The sequence below is a fragment of the Atta colombica genome, unplaced genomic scaffold, assembly GCF_001594045.1.
Source record: "Atta colombica isolate Treedump-2 unplaced genomic scaffold, Acol1.0 scaffold82, whole genome shotgun sequence".
NCBI classification, from domain to species: Eukaryota; Metazoa; Arthropoda; class Insecta; order Hymenoptera; family Formicidae; genus Atta; species Atta colombica.
This window is the reverse complement of record NW_017259575.1, coordinates 157,488-180,069: the sequence shown is the minus strand read 5'-3', so window position 1 is coordinate 180,069 and position 22,582 is coordinate 157,488. Positions and strand designations below refer to the sequence as shown.

Sequence of the window (22,582 nt, the reverse complement as noted above, 5' to 3'; positions counted from 1 at the left end):
CGCGTGTATAATAATACATTTATTTATGTCTAAAGAAATATATTTTGTATATTTTATATAAATATATTTAGAAAAAAATTATTATAATTCAGAATGCAAAATTGTCCCTCCCAACTAGAATTTTAAGTGGAAACCACCACCAACTGGCGGTGCTCTACCACCTTCTGTTAAGCCCATGTGAAAACCAGAGTTGCTCAAATCGGCATCGTCACCGTCGCCCAATTGTTTGTATTCTCTGCCGCCGCTCGGTGGCTTCGGAGACGCGTTTGTGGTTCTAATTCCTTGTTCCGATTTGGCAGGCCACGTGGGGAACATTTGTGGATCGATTGGCAAAGGCGCTTCAGTAAAGTATCCATGATTTAGCGCATCTTCGGCGGTTACACGTTGGCGAGGATCATAGGTTAGAAATCTGAAAAAAAGAAAACAATTATTTTAATCAAACTTTTAATCAAACTTATTCAGATATTGAAGGCATTCTTCATATGGAATAACTTACTTATTCAGCAATTCGATACCTAAATCCGACAACGACAAACTAAATCTTTGTCTGAGATTATTTACAGGATAATGTGCGAATGGGATTTTTTGTACTATAGGTAACTTAGCATATCCTGGCCAAATCCTTTCGCTTGGTGTACCCAACTCTTTAAATATTTTATTTAATTGATCTATATCCGATTTTCCTGGGAACAGTGGTTCCATCCTTAGAAGCTCGGCGAAAATGCATCTGAGAAAGTATTATCATAAATATCATAGTCTATTGTTTATGTAAATTCTAAAATTTTATATAACATATTGATAATGCGTTAATATTTTTTTAAGTTTTAAAAATTAAATATTAAGATATTATACTTACCCTACGGACCACATATCTATAGGCGTACTATATATTCCTAGATATTCTTTGTCACACAGCAATAACTCAGGGGCTCTGTACCAAAGGGTTACAACGATCGGCGTATATTGCCTCAAGGGAGAGCCATATTCTCGAGCTAAACCAAAGTCGCCGACTTTCAAAATGCCTCTGTGACTTAATAGCAAATTGGATGTCTTTAGGTCGCGATGTAATATCCAATTATCATGTAGATGTGCGACCGCGCGCAACAATTGTTGCATAAGACATTTAACTTCTCCTATAATAGAAAAAAATATCGATTTTTCCGTATGTTCGTATATTTTGTTATAAATTGAGAAGTAAAAAATTTGAGCAGTGTAAAATGTAATATGTAATTCACGAAACAGGTATTTCCATATTTACAAATCCTTAACGTTCCGTGCCATATGGGTTACTGATGACCTCTGCTGAATTTTTTGTTTGATATTTTGGTTATAAAAACAAATATAATTATAAAATAATTTCTAGCATCACATACATAAATATTTAATTATGATACATGATGCAATATTGATGTGTGTGTATGTATATATATATATATATATTGTAAACTTTTTTCTTCATATTTTTGCAATTTTTATAAAATACACTGTTATTTAACAAATATAATAAACACAAAGAAAAATATCGTAGACCCACCGGTGATCAAATCACTTAAAATTGGTACGGCACGGAATGTGTACCTTAGATTGCTAATCTGTGATTAAGCGTTATTTTTAACTTATATTTTTGTTAAAATTATTTTTCATTTTTCAGTTTATGCTGTTATTACGTTCAACTCTTCAATTGGTTCCCTACTTCATTATATATAACAGAATATACTCACCAGGTATAAAAACTTGTTTCTTCTGCTTCATGGTTTCTATCAGGGATTTCAAATCATGCTCCACGTAATCCATAACAATAAATATTTTATCCATATTGCTGCCGACGACTATCTCCCGCACGGTGACAATATTGGGATGTTGTGCTTTCAGTAAAGTATTGATCTCTCTCAGGCTTGTAATCGGAAAGCCTTCTTTTTCCTTTTCCATTTTCAATCGTTTCAACGCGACTATCTCATCCGTACGTTTATCACGTGCCCTGTATACGACTCCGTATGTACCTTCTTCGATTCGATTTAGACATTGGAATTCCTCGACACTTCTACAACCTAAAGAGTAAAGTTACAATACGTATGCAATAAATAAAAAAAAAGAATAACGAAAGATAGATCTTAAAATTACAGACATGGATGTGTATATACATATAAATTCACACCGAAATATTATTAATTCTAATTCGCTACCTTAAACAACATGCAAGTACTCTATGATTTTTTTACATTACTGTAATCTCTGGATTGAGGTTCGAAAAAAAACTTGAACTATCCATAGGTATGATAAGCCTGCAATTTTTTACGTATTCTCAACGTGAGAGTGCATAAAAGAGGATTCTACGCTTGGAACCTGCGTGTGACCATAACTAGCTCGTAAGTTTTAGCGCGTTCTGAGAATCCTTTTATTATTATTATTATTATTATTATTATTATTATTATTATTATTATTATTATTAGATATGTTTACCGTGTTTCGGTTAGAATGAAAGTTAAAATGAAATAAGTATATGAAATTGAATTAGAATTAAAAAAATTTATTTTAATATAATAAGTAGTAGAAATTTTGTGGCCTCTGTCAGTCTTGAGAGATCGCTCAATCGAGCCGGATGTACTATCGATTCAAATTCAAAAACTATATCATTCTCTAAATCATCGGTGTAACCTACGGCGCTGTCGAAGCCAAAGGAAGCGCAATTACTGATAGGTATAGTTTTGTAGGTAGTTCTAAATATTAAAATTGTATTCATTAATAATTCATTGTAAAATTACAATATGTACAATATGTACATTTTTTTTAAATCTCGGTTTGCTTTAAATAACGATACTTTTTTGAATGATTCATATCGTATTATTTCTTTTAGCCCAAAGGGTCAACTAAAAAAATCCTACGTTTTTTTTGCTTAAAGTTTAAATTTAAAAATTTGAGAATTTTTTATCCAAGGTAGTCGTTTTTCGCAACTTTTTCAATTAAATTTTTTTAAGTCACTGTAATTAATTGAAAATAAATTATTTTTTATTCATTTTTTTTATTCATATTTATATGTCTTTGTCTGAGAAAGACTTTGAAATACAGATTTCACACATTTTTCAGTTAAAAAATATGCATTCAGAGATAAAACAAAGAGTGACAGACAAAGTTGCAGGGTTCCATAGGCTCTGATATGGCCGGGAAGGTAATCAAAAATAACAATGAAGAGTTAGAGTTAAGCATTAAGATTTAATCCAGCTCAGATTGAATGAGGCATTGTTCTTATTTATTCACATGTAAGTCTAGCGTCATTTATTGTGTTTAAAAATTAAATTTGAAATAAAATTGATAAAAGATAAAAAAATTAAATTAAAAGAATAAAGACAAATGTGAAATGATCAAATTGAAGATGATTTACAATAAAAATCTCTTTAAATCTTTTATCATGATGTAGAAGAAATTATTATCTTCACATTAAATCAATTTTATTTTTAGATTATATTATTACAATTTTTTACTTATATACAATATATATATAATAGTTTGACTTACAGTCGAATGCTTTTCTTCCTTCAATTATATTTTTATATTTATTTATAGCACACATTTTTTGCTTACCCTGAATAGCTGGCAGATACGGCGGTAATTCCGGTTCCTCCACTTTTTTTTCCTCCTCTTCTATGTTTTTCGAAGCATTATTGGAATCGACATGTCCAGGAGAGCCTCCATCCGAATGATCGGATTTGGCTAATCGATCAACGGATAATGGACTTGGATTGTTATATTCTGAGCCATCATTGGAATCACCAGCAGAACCTTTATTTGACTCATTAGATTCGTCATCGTCATCACTGCTCGATTCCGAGGAATCGGACGAATGTCGCTCCGAAGATCTTTCATGTGGACTTCTTTCTCCTTCAGTTGAATGTTTAGACTCGGCTGATTTTGATCGTACACCTTCGGAACGAATAGGACTGATGCTTTCATCCGATAGCTCTACAACTGAAGGATCCGGATTGTTACTTGGACTCATGGGTCGTTTCTCGCCTCTCTTCATCCTTCTCGCTTCCAATTCTATTCTAGATACTTCTTTTCGTCTAGCCATTTCTCTGTCGGCTTCTAATAGCCTTTCTTTTCTAATTTCTTGCTCCGTCATTTCTTTTGGATCTTTAATCTGTATCGAGATCTCATTTTGCACATCCATCTCATTAATGTCATCGGTTACAACCTCCATCGCTTCCCGTAGTTGCTTGTCCCGATGCTCCTTTTCGCGTTCCATTTTTTCTTGATCTCTTTCGCGAGTACGATCATGCTTGTGAGATCTTTTACGACGTTTCTCAGATCGTTCCATCAGTTCACTTTCCGAAAATTGCTCTTCCATGATCACTCGTACATGTCTCTGTTCCTCCATACGAATCTCACGACGTTCTCTACCATCGTCCACCGTACGTATTTCACGACGGTCCCGAATGTCTTCCATCCGTATTTCTCGCCGATCGCGCGATTCGCGTAAATCTCGCAAGTCCTCCACCAATCGTACCTCATGTCGAGATGACTCGATTTTATAATTCCGAGTATCACGTGGATCCTCACGTCTCTCTCTTCTCTTGTCCAATAATCTAAAACACACATACAAATATCTATCTGAGTAGATTATTAAAAGAACTGATTCATATAATCATTATACTATTTACATTTATATTTTTTTGGAAATAGACAAGAAGAAATTCTACAATTACCTTTCTCTTAAATCTTCTAGGACACGATCACCTGTACTTCTTTCCTTGCGATCATGCCTGGAAGATTCTCTGTCTCTAGAATGGCTTTCCATTCTGTCTAAACGTTCCATCCTCTCGCGATTCCTTTTGGAGCTTTCTAAACGTTCAGCTCTCTCAAGAGGCTCTCCCACATGCCTACGATGCCTATGCTTGTCCCTGTGTTGTCTGTCTTCGCGTTCATGCTGACGCGACTTGCGTTCTTTCTCATCTCTACGATTTCGTCTGTCGCTGTGTTTCTCTCTTCGACGAGACGAACTAGATTTATGATGGCGAACAACTGCTTGTGGTGGTTTAATATCCAAGGAATCGGCCGTGTCGCCACCCTCTTCCTCTGAAAAGCTGTAGATATCGAACAATTTGTAATTAAATTCAAATCGATGATATTACAGACTTAAAATTTTTATTGTTTTAACAATATTTACTACACACTTACTGTACACTTTACAAATCTTTTGACACAATTGATGAATACAATTAAGAGAAAAATTTAATAAATATTTTAATGTTAAATAAAACAAATTAATATATATTTTTTCCATATATCTCAAAGTAAAGACGATGTCGCGAGGAATATTTAAATACGAAAGATAGAAATGAAAATAATTGGATTATTCACAGTATAAACGTGCATTGTCTCGTCGAGTTTTGAATACCTAAAAATTCTGGGCAGCATCGTTCGTCATTCTGCTCCGTGAGACGTTACGCAACACGTTTTTATTTATCGTAAAAGAAAAGGAAGTAATCTCTCAATGGGATTGACAAAAACCACTCGACGCCAAATCCGTCCTGTATTCCATTCGCGAATCGCGACTCGCGAGTGTATTGTATGTATGTATGTATGTATGTACCAAGTACTGCCTTCGACAGTCGACTCACTCCGATAACCGATTTTCGAATGTCGAATGCCGAATACAAAAGGATAAAAATTTGTCGCGCAAGCGCGCACATGTGCCTTAAATGTAAATGTTATTTTAAGCTAACCTAGACAACGTCCACTTTCACGTGGCTCAGACAACAAAGAGTAACAGATGTGCAGTTGGCTGGTAAAGCGACTGATTTTTCTTTGAAACCTAATTTCAAACAAATTACATGGCAATATCATAAAAATAAATACCTAAAATCACCCATATCCTTCGATGGACTTTTCTTAATTTCTCCGTCTTCGCTCTGATTATCGATATCCATATCCGACGTATTCGCGGACATATTCGCGCCAACAATTAACTGATTTTTAACCTATACTCATTGGAATATCGCTCGTTGTTTTCGAACGTGCTTCCATTTTTAAAGAATTACAGCCCATGGAAGGATTAGCAGAATAATCAGTGTGACGCTCAATTATGAATTTTGAATCGTAAATATAGGAAAAAAAAAAGAGTATCACGATTTTCTTTATCTGCACTCCGTACCACTACCGATTGTTACGTGTTGCGACTTCACTACAAGTAGTACAAGTTTAGTGAAAATAAAATGGTGGTAGAAAAGATAGTAACATAGGTCTGTTCGCATTACTTGCACTTTTGACACTCGATATCTTCGCTTATCTCTCTTTTTAAGGCAAAATATGTATTTATCTCATTTTAAATGCAAAAATATTTATATTGGGGATTTCATGTTCACGTGAACAGAGTATCAATCATGAAACTTTATCCTTAGGATGGAAAATAAGGGGCTCCGCACAATAAAAGAAACAGAGAACAAAGATAAGAATTTCAACCTATCAGAAATCATGTATTGTGGAATATACAGTTTCTGATAGGTTGAAATTCTTACTCTCTGTTCTCTGTTCCCTGTTATTGTGCAGAGTCTTTAAGCCTTAAACATAATGCGAAGGAATAGCAATAGCGATAAAAATAACACGATTTCAATCTATTAGTGTATATTCCAGTGTATCTGATTTCTGATAGGTCGTATTATTCCTATCGCTATCACTATTCCTTCGCATTATATTTAAGGCTTAAAAGGTGAAAACTTTAACTAAAGAGAAACCTGAGAGAGGACATGACTGCCCAAAACCTGTAACCGCAAAATGCTGCCGCCACTACTGCCTTCTGACAAAGTATAAACTACATAGCAACGTTCACTTTTCAAGGCTGAAGATGATAAATCGATATTTAGTTCATATAGGCCGTATTCCAAATAAACTGCCAGCACTGAAAATGTTACAATCTACATCACGTGCACTATAGATTTTCAATACTGGCAGTCAATTTTGGAACACAGCCATAAGCCCGTATTCATAGTCAGAGCTTGTACTTAAGACTTTCTTAAATTTATCTTTAGATGTTTAGCAGCCAATGAAACAATTCGTACAGTATCTGAAGATAAATGTAAGGAAACCTTGTAGCGTTTTTTTTTGGGATACACTGAGTATAACCTCGCATTACACCAGTTGCGTGTAAGTGCTGCATCAGTGCCGCACTACAAGTATGTACATACACCATGGTGTTTACTACTTCGTGCTATCGTGTTTAATTCTGCTGCCAATTAACTTCCATTTTCAAATTTTTAATGTCACACTGGCTCTATATCGTCTCTTTGAGATCGTATAGCAAAATCCATTTCATACATAAAATTTGCCCTACACTATAACCATAGTATAACCAGTAGAGACACTCAGCGTGTTCGCGCAGATATGGCTGCGCAGCTTTTGTTTTGGGCCGGATCCAATGAAAAGATGACAAGAACGAACATATTACACAGATTCCGTGTGAGCAGATATCCGTGGCAAAAGAAGAAAATTTAAGAGCTGCGTCGTAAATATTTCTAAAAAAATGGATAAAAAAAAAGTTATGTTACGTGAAGTATTAAACAATGCAGTAATAATATTAAAAATTCACAATGCATTTTTTTTTCGTTATCCCAAAGATATCGTAAGATAAGTTTTTATAATTTACAAAAAATAAGTAGTTTATGTTAACTTAATTAAACATAATCAAATGTAATTTTGTGAAAAAAGATAATATTTTGACTACGTTTACATGACATCCTTAATTATGTTTTTTAGAGCAAAGCAATGAACTATCGCATAGGGCATTATATCCTCTTTCGGTCCTGGATTTTTCAAACGTTAACATGGCGGATGCTCACGTGACTGCGGCGCGAAGATCAAAGATGCTGACACGAAGTGTCCCTACTGTTATATTGTGCTATAGCCACGGAAACACATTACACTGAATGAGTTCGCTTACCATCAGCCAAGGAAACACGCTACACTGTCTGAGTGCACTGGTAGGCGATATTGCAGCCAAGAGAAAACGCTATTAAATATAAGGCTTGATTATAAATACGGGCAATAATCGTATGTGTAATATGAATCAATGGATACATCCAAAAACGACGACCGCTCATTGAGCGCTCAATGAGCGGTTGTCGCTTCTGGATGTACACATTCAGTCCAAGACCTCGGACGAAGAGAGAATTGACCAATCGCAATAGTCATGTGATCAAATTGTTCAAATGCAATTTGTTAATTATTTCTCTGTTCGAGATCTCGGACCGATTTCTAGCATTGTGGACATCGGGCTTTATTGAAACTGGAATATCAATTAAAAATATCGCTATATCGGCTGAAGAAAATCAATATTTCGATGTACCGATTTTCGAGTCGAGTACTGCCATCCCTATTGCGCATCCACAGAAATAGCTCACCTTGTCTTACCGCTACGTACATTTTTCTGCCATGGCATGCACTCCGAATAACTCGAAATCGGGACAAACGGACAAGTCTGATTGTTGATTCGTACGCTTTTAACGAGTCAAGCAACTTGGATAATTTACATTTATTATTAGTTATATATCCTTACATTTTTATTTATTTACATATTATACCAATCGATTGTTATAATTGTATAACAGAAGATGAATAGCAATAACGACGAAGTTCTTCATTGTCCATACAACAAGTATCATCGTATAGCTAGTTCGAAATTTCAGCGACACCTTGTAAAATGCGAAAAGGTGACAATATCATTTTATATACTATAATCCGTTTTGAGAAATATACAAACGAATGTAAAATTTTCGTATAGAATTTTCCTTCTGATTACAAGGTTATCTGCCCATATAATGCAACTCATCGTTTGAGTAAAAGTGAGATTGAAGAACACATCAATACATGTCCTATGAGAAGGATTGTCGAAGGAAGTTATATTCGGCGTAAGTGCACAAAGTTACTTTAAAACTCTCTGACGAAATTTTTATTATAAGGCTCTCTGCATGTTTATATATACAAGAGAATCTTTTCAATGTAGACAAAATGCTGTGATAGCTGTGATATAATTCAATTTTATGTAGCGCCAACAACTCATGGGATGATAAGACCAGAACAAAACGATTCTACAAGTCAAATTGATTATAATAGTTATTGGGGAAGTCAAGAAGAAATATAAGATTGTAAAGATCTTAAGATTATAAACTCCAAAATAATTATTAAACTCATGGATTGAAGGAAAAATACGAAACTATTTGTTAGGACGACAGTCAATACAAGTTGAGACAATAAATCTAATTACAATATATCTAGCTTCTCAGTAACAAATTACATGAGACAGAATCTAGAATATGATTATACAAATGGAGTGATCCCATAGGAAAAAATTAAAAAAAAAACGAAAACATAATAAACTTTTTTTTTATTTCTCAAGATAACAAAATGATAGAAATATAATTTTTTTATTAATGAATCATAGGTTTTTTAATGTTTCCCTCAAATGCTTTTATTTCACATAAATTTTGTTTATTTTTATACTTTACATCAATCCTAGTATTTACAGGTATTTGAAGTGAATTTTGCATGAATAAAGACATTGCCTAGTGTATATGTATATGTATGCATATGTATATGTATACACACACACACACACGTGTATATATATATATATAAATATATATATATACACACACACACATACACATATACACAAATGTGTATACATACATATACCCAAATATATACATATAAAAACAATATCAAACTTCATGATTAGATTATTTTTGAATCTATATATACAAATAGCATGTATGGTATTTTAATATTATTAAATATTTCAATTGTTTGTATGTGTATCTCCATCTTTAATTATTTCATAAAATAATTGTACCAAAAAGACTATCTAACGTAGTTCTGAACAGGATTGTCAGATGCAGGCGACATTGAACGACTTGCAATAGGTCTTTTCTTTTCTCCAATGAAAGAATGATGAACCATGCAAACAAGTTCGATTAAAATGAGCAGGCCTACTGTAAAATTTGTAAATCACTTAAAACATGTCGCCTCATTTGGTAATCCTAGTTATGAAACTCTCTTACTCTCAAAATTTTTAAATTTTATGTCAAGTCTTTTATCTGCCTACGTAGACACGTTGCACAAAAGTATGACAAATGATATACAACTTTCATCATTGAATAATCACCTTTTTTATACTTCTTTAGAAATTTAAGACTAATAATGATTTTTATACTCATGTAGTATCAAACTTTTATATGTGCAGCATATTCAAATCATGATCCATTTAGTTAATACTATGATGTATATAAATTTATATTTACATTTAATGACAAAACGTGTTCTAATGTTATCAGTATGTGGGGAATTATTAAAGTAAAAATATGATAATCGTCAAAATAAATGTGACACTGGATAAATGCAATTATTACTTTTGAAAAGTAAGATTATGAATTAATTATGAGTCAAGATGCATATTAAATCTTCAATTAGTAAATAGCTTAGAATTTAATGCAGCACAATTCAAATGCTACGTTCTTTAAATATTATAATTTCTTTGGAATGTTACATACATGTGTGTGTGTGTGTGTGTGTGTGTGTGTACACACACACATACATATATATGTATATATATTTATTGCACAAATAAGCAAATAAATAATGATTAATGAATGATAAAGAAATAATTTGATAGAGAAAAGATAAATGTATGTATATACTTACACTTAATCACATACATACATATATGCATTATTTTGTTAATAAAAATTAATAAATGGAAATGTCCTTTGTGCATGTGTATATATAATAAAGTTATGATAAGACAGTTAAGTCACATAAAAAATAAAAATGGTCGAATCTTACTATAATCAAAGTAAAATAACATTCATATTAAAAGCAAAACGTAACTTAAAATGTTGCAAACTAATACACATACATGATGTAGCATTTATCTGTAAAAAAAAAAACATTTTATCTTCTTTACAAAATAAGGCCAAAAAATAACATCTGAATTATATATATATATAGAGCGTGATGTATTTTTGCATCTTTAGCAAAAGAATGCAAAGTAATCCACGAATTTGACTATTATAAATAATTTCCATACTTTCAACTATCGTCCTGAGGATTGACAAATAATTATACATTACAACTTTATATATAACTTTAAATAGTACTGCTGAAATCGTTGAATTATAAATCTTATACACACGTAGATTTCTTGTCAATAATAATTTTATTTGTAAATGTCGAGTTCGTGGAAGTATAGTAGTCATTAATATTACTAGTTTTATACTATTTAACATTATATTTTTGCGGGATATGCTTCAAACTTACCCGCCACATACATTGAAAGACGTAAAAAGTAATGTTGCTTATTTATGAATAATGTGATTTTGAATACTGACATGTAGCCAGTAATTATTTACAACTTTCTAAAGTATGTTTGGAGCAATATATTGGCAGTTTGCTAGCTGCAGTCTGAGTTAATGTTTTATTGTATAAAAACTGTAAATTTATTGAGCGCAATTGTTGCACAATAGCGAGATCATTGCACTATATTCTTTAACTGCACTGGATCGATGCATGATAAAATGTATCGTGCAATATTGACAATTATATTAGATTGCATGCTTCTCTCTCTCTCTCTCTCTCTCTCTCCCCCCTCTTTCTCTCTCACTCACTCACTCTCTCTGTTTCTCGCTTTCTTTTTCTATGTTGAATGCTAAATTTTTTTACTCCTATATTTTTACTTGCAGAATTCTCACATTAGCACCGTTTATATATTTGTCGATCTTTTCTTTTGTTGTTTCCATATAGATATCCTTTCTTTCAAGTCGAGCACTGCAATAATAATCATCAGTTTAATATATTTTATAAAATTTTTATACATTTTTGTAAAATTATATATGAGGATATATGAATAATACAATCTTTTGACAATTCTTATATTTAAAATTAAAATGTAAGAAGATATTAATATAAAAAATATTTTAATAAAAATATTTTAAATAAAAAAAACTGCATAATTGATTGTGATACAAGCATCGCAAAAATCGCAGAACGTATTCTATAAAAAAATATGTTGTTACGAAACGCTGTTATTATTTGTTAGATATATTTAAGCTAAGAAAAACTTCATTTTACTGAATAAGAAAATGTGAATGATGCACTTACTTGGGGTGAGCATGTCTTCGCTAAGTGGCTGCCGACTGAAAGGATCCGTGGCACTATTGAGTAAATGTCTAATGATAACTGCTTTGTCCATAACAATACCAGATGGTAGTCTGACTGGATCCTCCATAAGAGTATCCATCAATGGATCTCGGAATTCCTCAGGAGCGTCGCCGTAATCTGCATCACGCGCGCGATTATCTCTCGCGATTATCGCCGCACGTTCCGCGAGCGCTATAAATCTCTCAATTTCCGTAGTAGTTTTGATCGCATATTTGTGTAGCCTGCTTACAGCGTCCGTGAATAATTCCTTACAGAACGAACGCTGGAAAAGAAAATAAACAATTTTTTATATTCTTATCTATATATATTATCTATATATTTAATGAAATGTATAAATGATGAATGGAAAGACACTAACTTCGTCACTGGCTAAAGCGGCCGCAAAATTATCACAGTCAAGATGCAAATATATATCAACCAATTGGCTAAGTAACGTCCTTGGTTGCCATCCGTATTTTTGCTGTGTTCTCACTCTCAGATTTTTGCACTTAGGTCCGCACAATTGTTGCAAATTGAAATTTAGCATGGCACACAATCGCCCGACTAATTCCGGTCGTAGGAACGGTTCCTTAATGTCGACCGTCAGATAGTGGAACATGGCAACTGTTTCCTTGGCTAATGTAAGATAAGACTTGGCCTGTCTCTCGTCTGCTGCCAGCTGCCTCGTCCTCGATTGCTGTTGCTCTTGGGAAAGTGCACTCCACGCGGTAGTGTCCGACATGAGTTCCTGCACCTCGTGTATACGCTTCAGAGATTCCAAACTCTCGTCAAGTAGAAAGGTAGTGTCATTCATCAACATGTTGATAAACTTGACAAATTGCTTGCCATTATTGCTTTCATTGACAATAGACGCTCGATGTACCGGACTATCCCACATTGATTTCAAAATTAGACTTATGTGATAACGTATTGAAAATTTATCGTAAAACTCGGAACTAGAGCCAGTGGTTTCAACGTCGGTGTAAAACTTCATGAGATACGACGCCAAAAGTGTCTTGGATATAGGATGCGCCATGACTTTCTCGTGGAGAATCTCCGTTCTTCCCTGCAGAAGATTACAGTTGTAAACGCGCGCGCGCGCACGCGTGCACACACACACACACACACACACACAATAATGCAGTAATATAATTTAACAATATTTTCCTAATAAATTTACCTGAGGGCTAGGATTTATCACAAAGAGGACCTCGATGATTTTTGCAATTAGATACGGATTTCGTATACAATGCGGTGTACACACGACGACCAGTAGCCACGTGATAAGCGGATTATCCATATTACCACTTATCACTACTCCAGGACAGAATCTACATGCGGAATTATAATTATTAATAAGCGTATCATATATTGTATAATTATAATATTTTTTTAATTAATACTTAATAATACATATAATGAGAACTTACTGGAGTGTAAACACCAAGAATTCCGCTATATCCTCCACGTACCATTCCGGTAATGCGGTAAACTTGCATGTGACTTCCTGAGGAAGTGGAAGTTTGGGGAGAGGGTTACCTGGGGCAGTCTGTGTCAGAAGACTCAACAAAACCTCAGCCACGGATATATAAAAATGTAAGCATCTTCTTAAAAAGACAGGGTCTATCAGACCTGCGTCCGCACACGATTTAAATTTACTTAATTGTTCCGATTGCTGCTTCCATTGTTTAATCAAATCTCTATTATGTTCAGCGAAGGGGCTATCCTTCCACTGGGGTTCCGTGGCTTGCAATTCGTTGAGCATATTTTTTAAGTCGCGTAACGCTCGCAATTTTCTTTGATACTTTTGCAATGCCGGTAGTAACGCGATGTGATGGCAATGCAACGTCAAGAACCAGCACTGAGTTGGAAATTTCGATTCCGTCCACTTATGCGTCTTCTCCAGATGCTTTTGCCATTCCGCGACTTCCTGCGAGGTAAGTTTCAGTCTTGTGTCGTTCTTTATATCAACAAAGCTGGAGGGATGAAATGGATACAGAGGATCTACGGTGTCCAGTTTGATTTTTACAGAGAGCATTTGCAAGACCGATAATAAATTCAACATAAATCCATCTCCGGCCAGAGAAAACTCCTCGGTTTGTATTTGCGCGCGTTTCTCATTGTGACGCAACAACGCGGCCAAGTATGTTAAAGTAGCATCGCGGCAATTGCTGTTTGTAAGTATTGCATAAAACATCTTATGTAACGAAGTTCTAGTACTTTCCAGCTCTTGTTGCAAGGATAAATTCACCGACTTGTCCGTGACATGATTTCCGCTGAAAAACTTGTCAGCCACTTTCGGTTGTTCCTCAGCAAATACCGATACTGAGAGAAACGGTCCCAAAAACGAAGTCTTCGTAAGTTCTCTGCCGGCAGCTGACGTCATAATATCGGGCAAGAATTGCACTTGATTTGTAATTAGACGGCATATCGGACGTATTTTGCCGCCTGGACCGCAGCGAATTTCTATTAGTTCCTCTAGCGCCTCGATCGGTCTTCTGTGTGTATTGCCAACCAAGCTCGCTTGTTGCATTGAGAGATACAGGCCTTGCAAGACCGGGGTGAATATCTTATTGAACGTGCTTGAATTCGTGTGTGTCTTAGCTACGAGCTCGTGAAGGTAGCCTCGAGGTAAACTTTGCGACAGTATTGGGTAGAGAAGATAAGTGGTACACATAGGAATAACTGAAGCTTCACAAATGCCAACCAATCCTTGTAGAACAAGGCTAGAGTACTGAACACATTGCGTTTTCAATACTGTCAGTACATTCGAGAGAGGAGGTATGCTGGATCGCTAAAATATGTGCCTAAGCGTCAGTCAAAGAAATCAATAGATTTAATAAAATCTTATCTGGTTTTTAAAATATGTATACCTATACCTTTGGATGATTTCTTTCCTCTATTGCGATTCTTGAATAGCAGTTTAATAAGTAAGTTAAACTTTTGGGTTGCGACGATTTGCTGCCTATGGGTAATGGCATAGTCGGTAATTGGTAAGATGGAAGAGCCATGACAGGACTTAGCAAAGGACTTGCTTGGTTATTCGGACTGTCCTGTCGATCGGACGACATATCTACCGTGATATCGTTCAAAAGATCTTCCCCTTTCGAAAACATACACAAAATCTCCATTAAGGCCTGGTTAATGATTTCACTAAAATCTAGCTGTTTCTGTTTCAGCGTGTACGCTGCTGTTTGTGGTAAGAATATAGTTCCTTCAACGGAATTTTTCCACGATATGCGCAAGACGCGTGATATGACAACATGTATGTGATCTGTTGTAACTTCTATGCTAGAGCTCGTCGTCTAAAATGCAACAGAGATAAATATAGATAAAAATAATGAATAATCCATTTTCATCATATTAGAAGAAAAAAATAGATTCTTTTTGTTTTTTATTAATACATGTACATTTGTTATATTTCTTTTTCTTTTTTTTTCTTTATATAAAGATACTTACACGCGATCGTGGTATTGAATCTTTCCTATCCGATTCATCAACTTCCATGCTTTCAATTCCTGAATTATCCATTTCGGTAATATTACATTGTTTATCGTTGCTCTCTTCTACTTCCATTGGTATCTCAGCACGCTGTAATTGTTGTTGAATAGACGGAGATATTGATCCTGGGAATGCTTTTGATAGTTCCGAAGTACTCGGGGAAGTCGGAGCAATAGCATTAGACGAACTGGCAGTTGCATTATTATTGTTGAAACCCTCTAATCGGGCTAATCGCCTTCTTCTCATCTATAGCAAAAGTGAGACAAAGGAGTTGTGTGGTGAGTTCTCTTTAGTAACGATTACTCTATCAAAGATTGCTTAAAACAGACTGAAATGTTTTTGTTATTCATAAATTATTTTTATCCATTGGTTTACCATACCTCGCGACAATAAAGAGAATAGAAGCTGCAAAGTCCACATTATATTTTAAGCGATGTAATAATACAGAAATGTCATTTTTTCGATATTATACTTTGTAAACCTCTTCAATAAGGTTTATCATTCTTTGCGCATAGGATGTAGCATAGCAAACAAAGTGGAGTATGTAGATACCTTACTGTAGATACCTACTACATAGATATGGCATACTCGGGCTCGGATGTTTAAAAAATTAAGCAGATGAAATAATCTCAAAATCCATAATTTGCCTTCTATGCGAAAAGAGTGGTAAATTTCTTATTGAACAGAGTATATATTATTCTGAGATACGGATCTTAAAGAATGAAATAGAACATCATGTATTTGTTAAGAAATCATAATTTCATTATTTGCATAGATTTCTGCAGCCATAATATCTTGCTAAAAACAAAGTAAATGAAGCAGTTTAGTTGATGAAAGGAAATAATAAGGAACAGAGGATAGGTGAATAGGAAACAAACAGAACTCTATCGTCGCAATTATGAAAATAGAGGAATCATCAAATAGTAAACAATTATTCCTGCAAAGCGTTTGGAATGTTTGGATCATTTAAATATTAGAATAACCATATTGACAGATGCCGCGCCAAGTTTTCTTTAAATTAAAACGCAAGATTGATTTGCATAGCGTTCATTATATAAGTAGTTTCTTTGCAAGCTTGTGAGTCGCTTCGTTTTACGCGTGGGGGGTTGACAAAGAAAACAATATATAACCCAACAAGGAAAAATACAATTTCCAAGTCTCTCTCGAAATTGCGCAAACAATGGACTTATCTTTCATGACTCGTCTCAAAATTAAAAAAAAAATACACATAAATTCATGATTTTTCGAGGGAAGAGAAGTGGATGGAAAAGATGAGAAAAGATCTCCGACGAGAGAAAAATGCCGCGCAGCATGGACACGAGAACATAGGTCTCGCTTGAGACAAGAAATCGCGGATAAGTACGCGCGGGAAATACACACACATACACACACATACACACACACACACACAAAACGCGAAGCAGAGAAAATATTGGGCGAGAGAAAAAAGGATCACTGGATGAGGAGGAAGATAGGCGACGCGATGCGATGCAACGAGGAGAGGAGAGGAGAGGAGAGGAGAGGAGAAAAAAGAGGAAGGGAGGGGGAGGAAACACGCTTTCCTTTACTCACTTCTTCCTGGCTGAGCTCGCTCATGGCGATCGCTCTTTATCCCCTCGATCTCGATATTCCGCCCGCTCTGTAATTTGTTTCTCGTCCGGTTCGGATCCGGAACTGGCTCGGATGGTGATCTACACTACGGCGACCACGCGCCTCTTCTTCGCTGTCGCGTTCAGCGCAAAGGAGAGTAGATATCGTGCTCGACACTCGTGGCCACTCGTGGCCGAGATACGTCAATGTCAGAGATCTGGACAGTCACTCCACATCTGTTTGCGTTTGGACGTGGATGTAGTGCTCTCGCGTCGAGTCTCGAGTCACGGCCACGGATCAGTCTGAGTCGGTATGTTGTGAACAGGCCTGCCGTCTGAGGTCTTGAGTTTTGAGGTTTGAGTCGATCTGACCTGACAATGAGTCGGTCGGAACTGATAGGACTGATGAGACGGGCTGACGCCGTTAACGGCTGACGACTGACGGTTGACGGCTGACTGGTCGGTCGCTTTGCTCTGGCTCTGCCGTGCCGTGATGCCGTCTACGGTGTCTACGGTGTCTACGGTCTGCGCGATGCGTCGTCTCTCTCTCTCGACAGTCTCGACTCTCGACCAGTCTCGACGTCTCGTTGAAAACAGCTGAGCAACCAACGCGTCGACACGCTGTGACACGCGCTCTCTACTTCCTTCCGTCCTTCTCACTTCTCTCCTTCGCCGTTCGCTTCGCGCTCTCTCATCTCTCCCTCCATGTTTCGGCCCATCTTCTCCTTTTCCTTCTCTTTCTCTTTCTCTTTCTTTCATATCTATCGGTGAGTGGGAGTGGGAGTATACCCTAAGCTCATTCTAGATGATATATAATTCAGCACAAGGATTGAATAATTTGACGTGTAACAAACCTACCTTATGTGCGAGAGATATAAATCCATTTTCGACGACCTACATCTCCCTACGGAGTCCGCCACTCAATTCAGCAGAGATACAGATATTATATAGGTCAGCGTGATCAGCGCGAAATTCGTCTTATTTCATTTATTTATAATTTAATTGTGAGACACAGCCAAGTCGAAATCTATGTGTAATTCAACATTTTAACGCGCATAATAAATTTGTGTTAATAAAGATTATTAGATACGTTATTAGATGCGATATTTGATAAAAATTTCCAACATTTATTGGTGTATTTGTTACTTCTTTTTCTTCGCCGTTAACAACGGCGAACTGAATTTTCCCGCGCGCACATCGATAAATCTCTTTCGATTATCGACTTGCTCACTTTATTTTTAAATGGGCGACAGCATCAAGTATCAAGTATCAAAAATCAAGAAAAACGCAATCAATAAATGATATTTAAACGACATTTATCAATATTATCGAATATTGTCAACATAATATAAAACATAATATCAATATCAAAAGTGAGTAAAAGTAAAATTATAATTTGCCATTAAGAATTAACTACAGGTGCCATTTTCCTGCTACTCTTGCGCTGTAACTCACGTTACATTTTTCTACAAACATCTGAATTAATTTACACGCACATCGGAATACATGTTTAGCTAAATATTTTTTTCTTTCCTTTTTTTTCTCTACTCTCTCTTGAAGAAAAAGAAAAAAAAATATGAACTGTACAAGAAGTTTAGCTACCTTTTTGCAATTTTACTGCAAACTTTCTTCAAAGAACAGGATGGAGCTTTTCTCTATCTATTAATTGTTCCCATAAGCGTCTAAATTTATTTCTATTATTTCTATTATTAAAAGCATCGACAGTCCTGTGTATACATAATATATATAATGTACGTGTCTAGTTGCGACATACGTTTATATAAATTGCGCGCTACCAACAGTACCTACCGCAGTAAACGAGAATGGATTAAAATAGATAGAAATTTTATCTATCCGAATACGTATTAAATAAAAGCAAAAATTTTTTTTGGATTCAATTGAATTAAAAAATTGCATTTCCTATTCAGAACTCTGAATTGAACAGTATTCATGATGCACAGAAAAAGCTGACATTTCGAATGCGAATTTCTGAAAATCTGAATCCTGTATTTCATTCTCAATTACAAGGAATTAGGTACTGGATTGATTGCAACTGTCTGATCTTTTTAGCTTGACACAGTTCATCCTTTATTTTTTCCAATTAAGTGAATTAAAAGAAAAAAAAAAAGAAAGATGAGCTGTGCAACAAGTTGAATGTACTAAGAAGAACACAAACCTCACAGAATTTGAAGGCTTGCGTTCGAACCGAATCAAATCGCGGCGCGAGGTGGGATGAAGTTAGGTGAGGTGAGGTGAGATGAGGTCAGGTGAAATGAGGTGAGGCGAGGTGAGGTTATATTAGGTTAAGTTAGATGGGACAGTTGAGCGCTGCTGAATCAGCAGCTGTACGAGTAAACGCAATAAACGCATGTCGCCGACGTCGCGTTCGCCGTCATCGTCAGTCGCCGGCGGCTGCGAGTGACTGCAAGGTCTGCGAGACTGTTTGTCTGATCATCGCAACAAGTTGTCAACTAACGATAGTCAAAGACGTAAAAGTGAAAAAACTAGTCAGTCTCCTTCGTTCTTACACGTTTTCTGCCACAATCTTCATTGTGTCTCCCGCAGCAACCTTCATAATTAGCGTCCTGGAACGGCACCCTGGCGAAATGGGCATCTGGGAAATAATCGATTTCGCATCGCTTGGTAAAGACTCGCTTTCGCAATAAAGTACGCAAAAGTGCATTTCCCAAAAGTCTCTTGTTGTCTCTCGCGATATCGATTCTCGCTTTCTGTTGCGTATGTTTTCCCGTATGTTTTCATCACGTATGCTCGCGCTCCAGGGACAATTGTAAAAAGGTTGTATTCCAAAATTCACTGCAAGCACCGAAAATCTATATACAATAATAAGTTAAATTTACATTATGTGCACTATAGACTCTTTAACATCGGCCGCGGCTGAGCGAATTTCGAATTAACACACAGCCCAAAATCTATGTCCCATACAGAATCGAATGTGATTAATATTATTATAATTTATGTAATTTATGTAACAATTGTTTCCATTGTATGCACATACATATAAATTACATCGACGAAGGAGACATAAAAGATCAGGCATTTCGACATTTTATGTATATTATTTTATTGTATATTAAGAATGTATATTGTTGCAATAGTCGAACGCGTCAAGCTGTAAAGTGTAAAGAAATTAATGAGATTTGCAAGTTTGAAAATTTTAAAAATTGAAAAGACATTGTAAAATTAAATGGCTTAAAAATCTTTAACTTTTTAAATTAATTAAACACAACTCTTCTAGCTTATTATCTCATAATATTGTGTTTTCGCTACAGTCTAAAAATCGTTGACTTTAATAAATATCAAAAAATCATTCGGGATAGTCCCTGAGAGATAAGTGGTGGATAATCAGACTGCGATGTTAGTTTGATAATAAAAGTCCCCTGATAACAAGACTTTGCACCGTGTACTCTCAAACTGTCAAAGAAACAACAAGTTTACAATTTATGGTCATCATATATGCCACCGCGCGGCATATACCTTGTAATATTACCTAATTAATAATTGCACATATTTTTATTTCATATCGTAAATATTAAGACTCTATCTCAAATATTAACGAGAATATCGTTATATAAAGATACACATTTTTTCTTCACGGAAAGTCATACTATCGATAATTATTTGTGATCAAACCTATATTACAGTTCAATTCGAGTTATGGGATTATAAATATTAGTAATAGAATGCATTCTCAATAAATTGAAGACACGATGAATCATTTAAATAGGCCATGTGTTTTTTCTTGTATTTAATATTTGAAATTGTTAAAAATTTTTTCTTATTTGTTTAAAATTGTTTTAAGAACGTGAAACATTGGTTTTCTCGATATCATATTAAACTCTGCGAGATTTCGCGCGCAACGATGGCAACCAATCAAATCGAACGAGACGCGTAGCGCGGGATAATTAATTGTAATTGCAGTGATGAATGAAATTATATTATTTGAGTAAAATTTCAAAACCTTTTCGAAGAAAAGGTATAATAAAATTAATTGGAAAAATTAAAAACTGTTATATACATATATGATTACATATAATTTCGATTTATTTCGTGGTACGTAAATAAATATTACATATAAAGTGTCCCAAAACTGATGATAAATATTTTAAAGGCAGATTCTTTGTAATATTTTAAAACGAAAAGTCTAATACGAAAATGTGAAGGCTATGACTATGAGTTTTCAAATAGGAATAGTTAAAAAATTATGAATGACGGGGCTAGAATTTTGCGCGCTCAGAATTGACAATATGGTCAATGGATGTGAAAATGTTGAATTTTGTTATTGTCAAAGACATAAAGTTCGAGGAAGTATCTTCACATTGAGCATTTTGCCATTTTTCGGCATGCAAAATTCTAATCCCGTCATTCATAATTTTTAAACTCTTCCTATTTAAAAAAGAACTATTACAGCCTCGATATTTCTATATTAGATTCTCCATCTTAAAACATTACAAAGAATGTATCTACAAAATATTTATCATTAGTTTTAGAACACCCTGTGTGTGTGTGTGTGTGTGTGTGTGTGTGCGTGCGTGTGTGCGCGCGCGCGCGCGCGTGTGTGTGTGTGTGTGTGTATGTGTGTGTACGGTGTCTCATTTTTAAGGATCCACTTAAATATCTCAGAAATATCTCAGAAATCCTGCGTTAAATCGAGAAATATTTCAGATAAAAAAGATAAAAGTTTTTTGCTTCGAATAGGATATAATACAGTTATATAATAATACCATTGATTTAACCTTGGATGATGTTGTCGAGGTCAGAGTAAGATAACTTTGAATAAATTATTTTGTCATTAAATACTTTTTGCATTATGAAGCTTGAAAGTCTCAATATCTTTGGCATTAGCATTATCCAAAGTATATTTACGTAAAAATGAATTTTTAGGGCAAAAATGAAAAGAGATACAATCTCCAACAGCCTTGAGCTTGACAAATGTTATTTAGGTCATGATTCTAAACAACATTTAAGAGACTTCATCGGTCGGACACTTTAGATAATGCTTTCTAATGCCGATGGTATTGTAACTTTCAAGCCTTATAACTCGAAAAGTATTTAATGAAAAAATAGTTTATTATACTGTTCTGAAAAGCTCTTGAGCTATAAGAATATGAAATGAAAAATCGGAATTCCATTTAAAAAATTCAAAGTGACCTCTTGCTCTGACCTCGACGCCAACCTAAGGTCAAATCAATGGCATCTTATTTCCTCCTTGAAGTAAAAAAAACTTTCGTTTGAAATATTTTTCGATTTAACACAGTGTCGAAGATATTTGAGTGAATCCTTTAAAATGG

General features: G+C 35.0%; 4 protein-coding genes across 7 annotated transcripts in view; 2 read left to right on the top strand and 2 right to left on the bottom strand.

Annotated features, from left to right (window-relative positions):
• Positions 1-108: 108 nt before the first annotated feature.
• On the bottom strand, positions 109-6,148 carry LOC108692742 (cyclin-dependent kinase 11B). Of its 3 annotated transcripts, none has more exons than XM_018201147.1 (7): positions 5,854-6,148; positions 4,701-5,078; positions 3,580-4,601; positions 1,722-2,048; positions 857-1,133; positions 497-727; positions 109-409 (listed from the first exon to the last, which is right to left on the bottom strand). In XM_018201147.1, exons 1-7 carry the CDS (start codon positions 5,943-5,945, stop codon positions 115-117), a joined length of 2,622 nt encoding a protein of 873 aa, XP_018056636.1. In that variant the 5' UTR covers positions 5,946-6,148; the 3' UTR covers positions 109-114. The 3 variants fall into 3 exon arrangements, with proteins under 3 accessions (XP_018056636.1, XP_018056637.1, XP_018056638.1); XM_018201148.1 differs by having other exon boundaries at positions 3,580-4,580; XM_018201149.1 differs by lacking the exon at positions 5,854-6,148 and adding an exon at positions 5,393-5,542.
• A 2,309-nt stretch (positions 6,149-8,457) lies between these two features.
• LOC108692769 (gametocyte-specific factor 1-like) lies at positions 8,458-9,325 on the top strand. Of its 2 annotated transcripts, none has more exons than XM_018201194.1 (3): positions 8,458-8,699; positions 8,792-8,897; positions 9,036-9,325. In XM_018201194.1, the coding sequence occupies exons 1-3, from the start codon at positions 8,601-8,603 to the stop codon at positions 9,128-9,130; spliced, it is 300 nt and encodes a 99-aa protein (XP_018056683.1). In that variant the 5' UTR covers positions 8,458-8,600; the 3' UTR covers positions 9,131-9,325. The 2 variants fall into 2 exon arrangements, with proteins under 2 accessions (XP_018056683.1, XP_018056681.1); XM_018201192.1 differs by having other exon boundaries at positions 8,771-8,897.
• A 1,873-nt stretch (positions 9,326-11,198) lies between these two features.
• LOC108692783 (ubiquitin conjugation factor E4 B) lies at positions 11,199-18,033 on the bottom strand. The gene is made up of 8 exons (XM_018201225.1): positions 17,257-18,033; positions 15,643-15,930; positions 15,063-15,488; positions 13,614-14,977; positions 13,364-13,514; positions 12,563-13,249; positions 12,145-12,466; positions 11,199-11,811 (listed from the first exon to the last, which is right to left on the bottom strand). The coding sequence occupies exons 1-8, from the start codon at positions 17,278-17,280 to the stop codon at positions 11,747-11,749; spliced, it is 3,327 nt and encodes a 1,108-aa protein (XP_018056714.1). The 5' UTR covers positions 17,281-18,033; the 3' UTR covers positions 11,199-11,746.
• A 1,473-nt stretch (positions 18,034-19,506) lies between these two features.
• Positions 19,507-22,582, top strand: part of LOC108692784 — a 3,912-nt gene continuing 836 nt past the window's right edge. The window contains exon 1 of the mRNA XM_018201226.1: positions 19,507-19,916. Within this exon, the coding sequence (XP_018056715.1) occupies positions 19,586-19,916 (331 nt within the window). The 5' untranslated portion in view covers positions 19,507-19,585. The remainder of the gene's footprint in view (positions 19,917-22,582) is intronic.

What these genes read in the sequence shown, in the direction of transcription:
- LOC108692742 (XM_018201147.1), bottom strand. Translation starts at nt 5,945, where the DNA reads ATGTCCGCGAATACGTCGGATATGGATATCGATAATCAGAGCGAAGAC. An exon ending in GTATCTGCCAGCTATTCAGG is followed by an intron (nt 2,049 to 3,579) that starts GTAAGCAAAAAA and finishes TTTACTCTTTAG; the next exon opens with GTTGTAGAAGTGTCGAGGAA. An exon ending in GGTATCGAATTGCTGAATAA is followed by an intron (nt 410 to 496) that starts GTAAGTTATTCC and finishes TCTTTTTTTCAG; the next exon opens with ATTTCTAACCTATGATCCTC.
- LOC108692769 (XM_018201192.1), top strand. Translation starts at nt 8,601, where the DNA reads ATGAATAGCAATAACGACGAAGTTCTTCATTGTCCATACAACAAGTAT. An exon ending in ACCTTGTAAAATGCGAAAAG is followed by an intron (nt 8,700 to 8,770) that starts GTGACAATATCA and finishes ATTTTCGTATAG; the next exon opens with AATTTTCCTTCTGATTACAA. An exon ending in CGAAGGAAGTTATATTCGGC is followed by an intron (nt 8,898 to 9,035) that starts GTAAGTGCACAA and finishes AATTTTATGTAG; the next exon opens with CGCCAACAACTCATGGGATG.
- LOC108692783 (XM_018201225.1), bottom strand. Translation starts at nt 17,280, where the DNA reads ATGAGCGAGCTCAGCCAGGAAGAA. An exon ending in CCGCTTTAGCCAGTGACGAA is followed by an intron (nt 12,467 to 12,562) that starts GTTAGTGTCTTT and finishes TTTCTTTTCCAG; the next exon opens with CGTTCGTTCTGTAAGGAATT. An exon ending in CGAAGACATGCTCACCCCAA is followed by an intron (nt 11,812 to 12,144) that starts GTAAGTGCATCA and finishes TTATTATTGCAG; the next exon opens with TGCTCGACTTGAAAGAAAGG.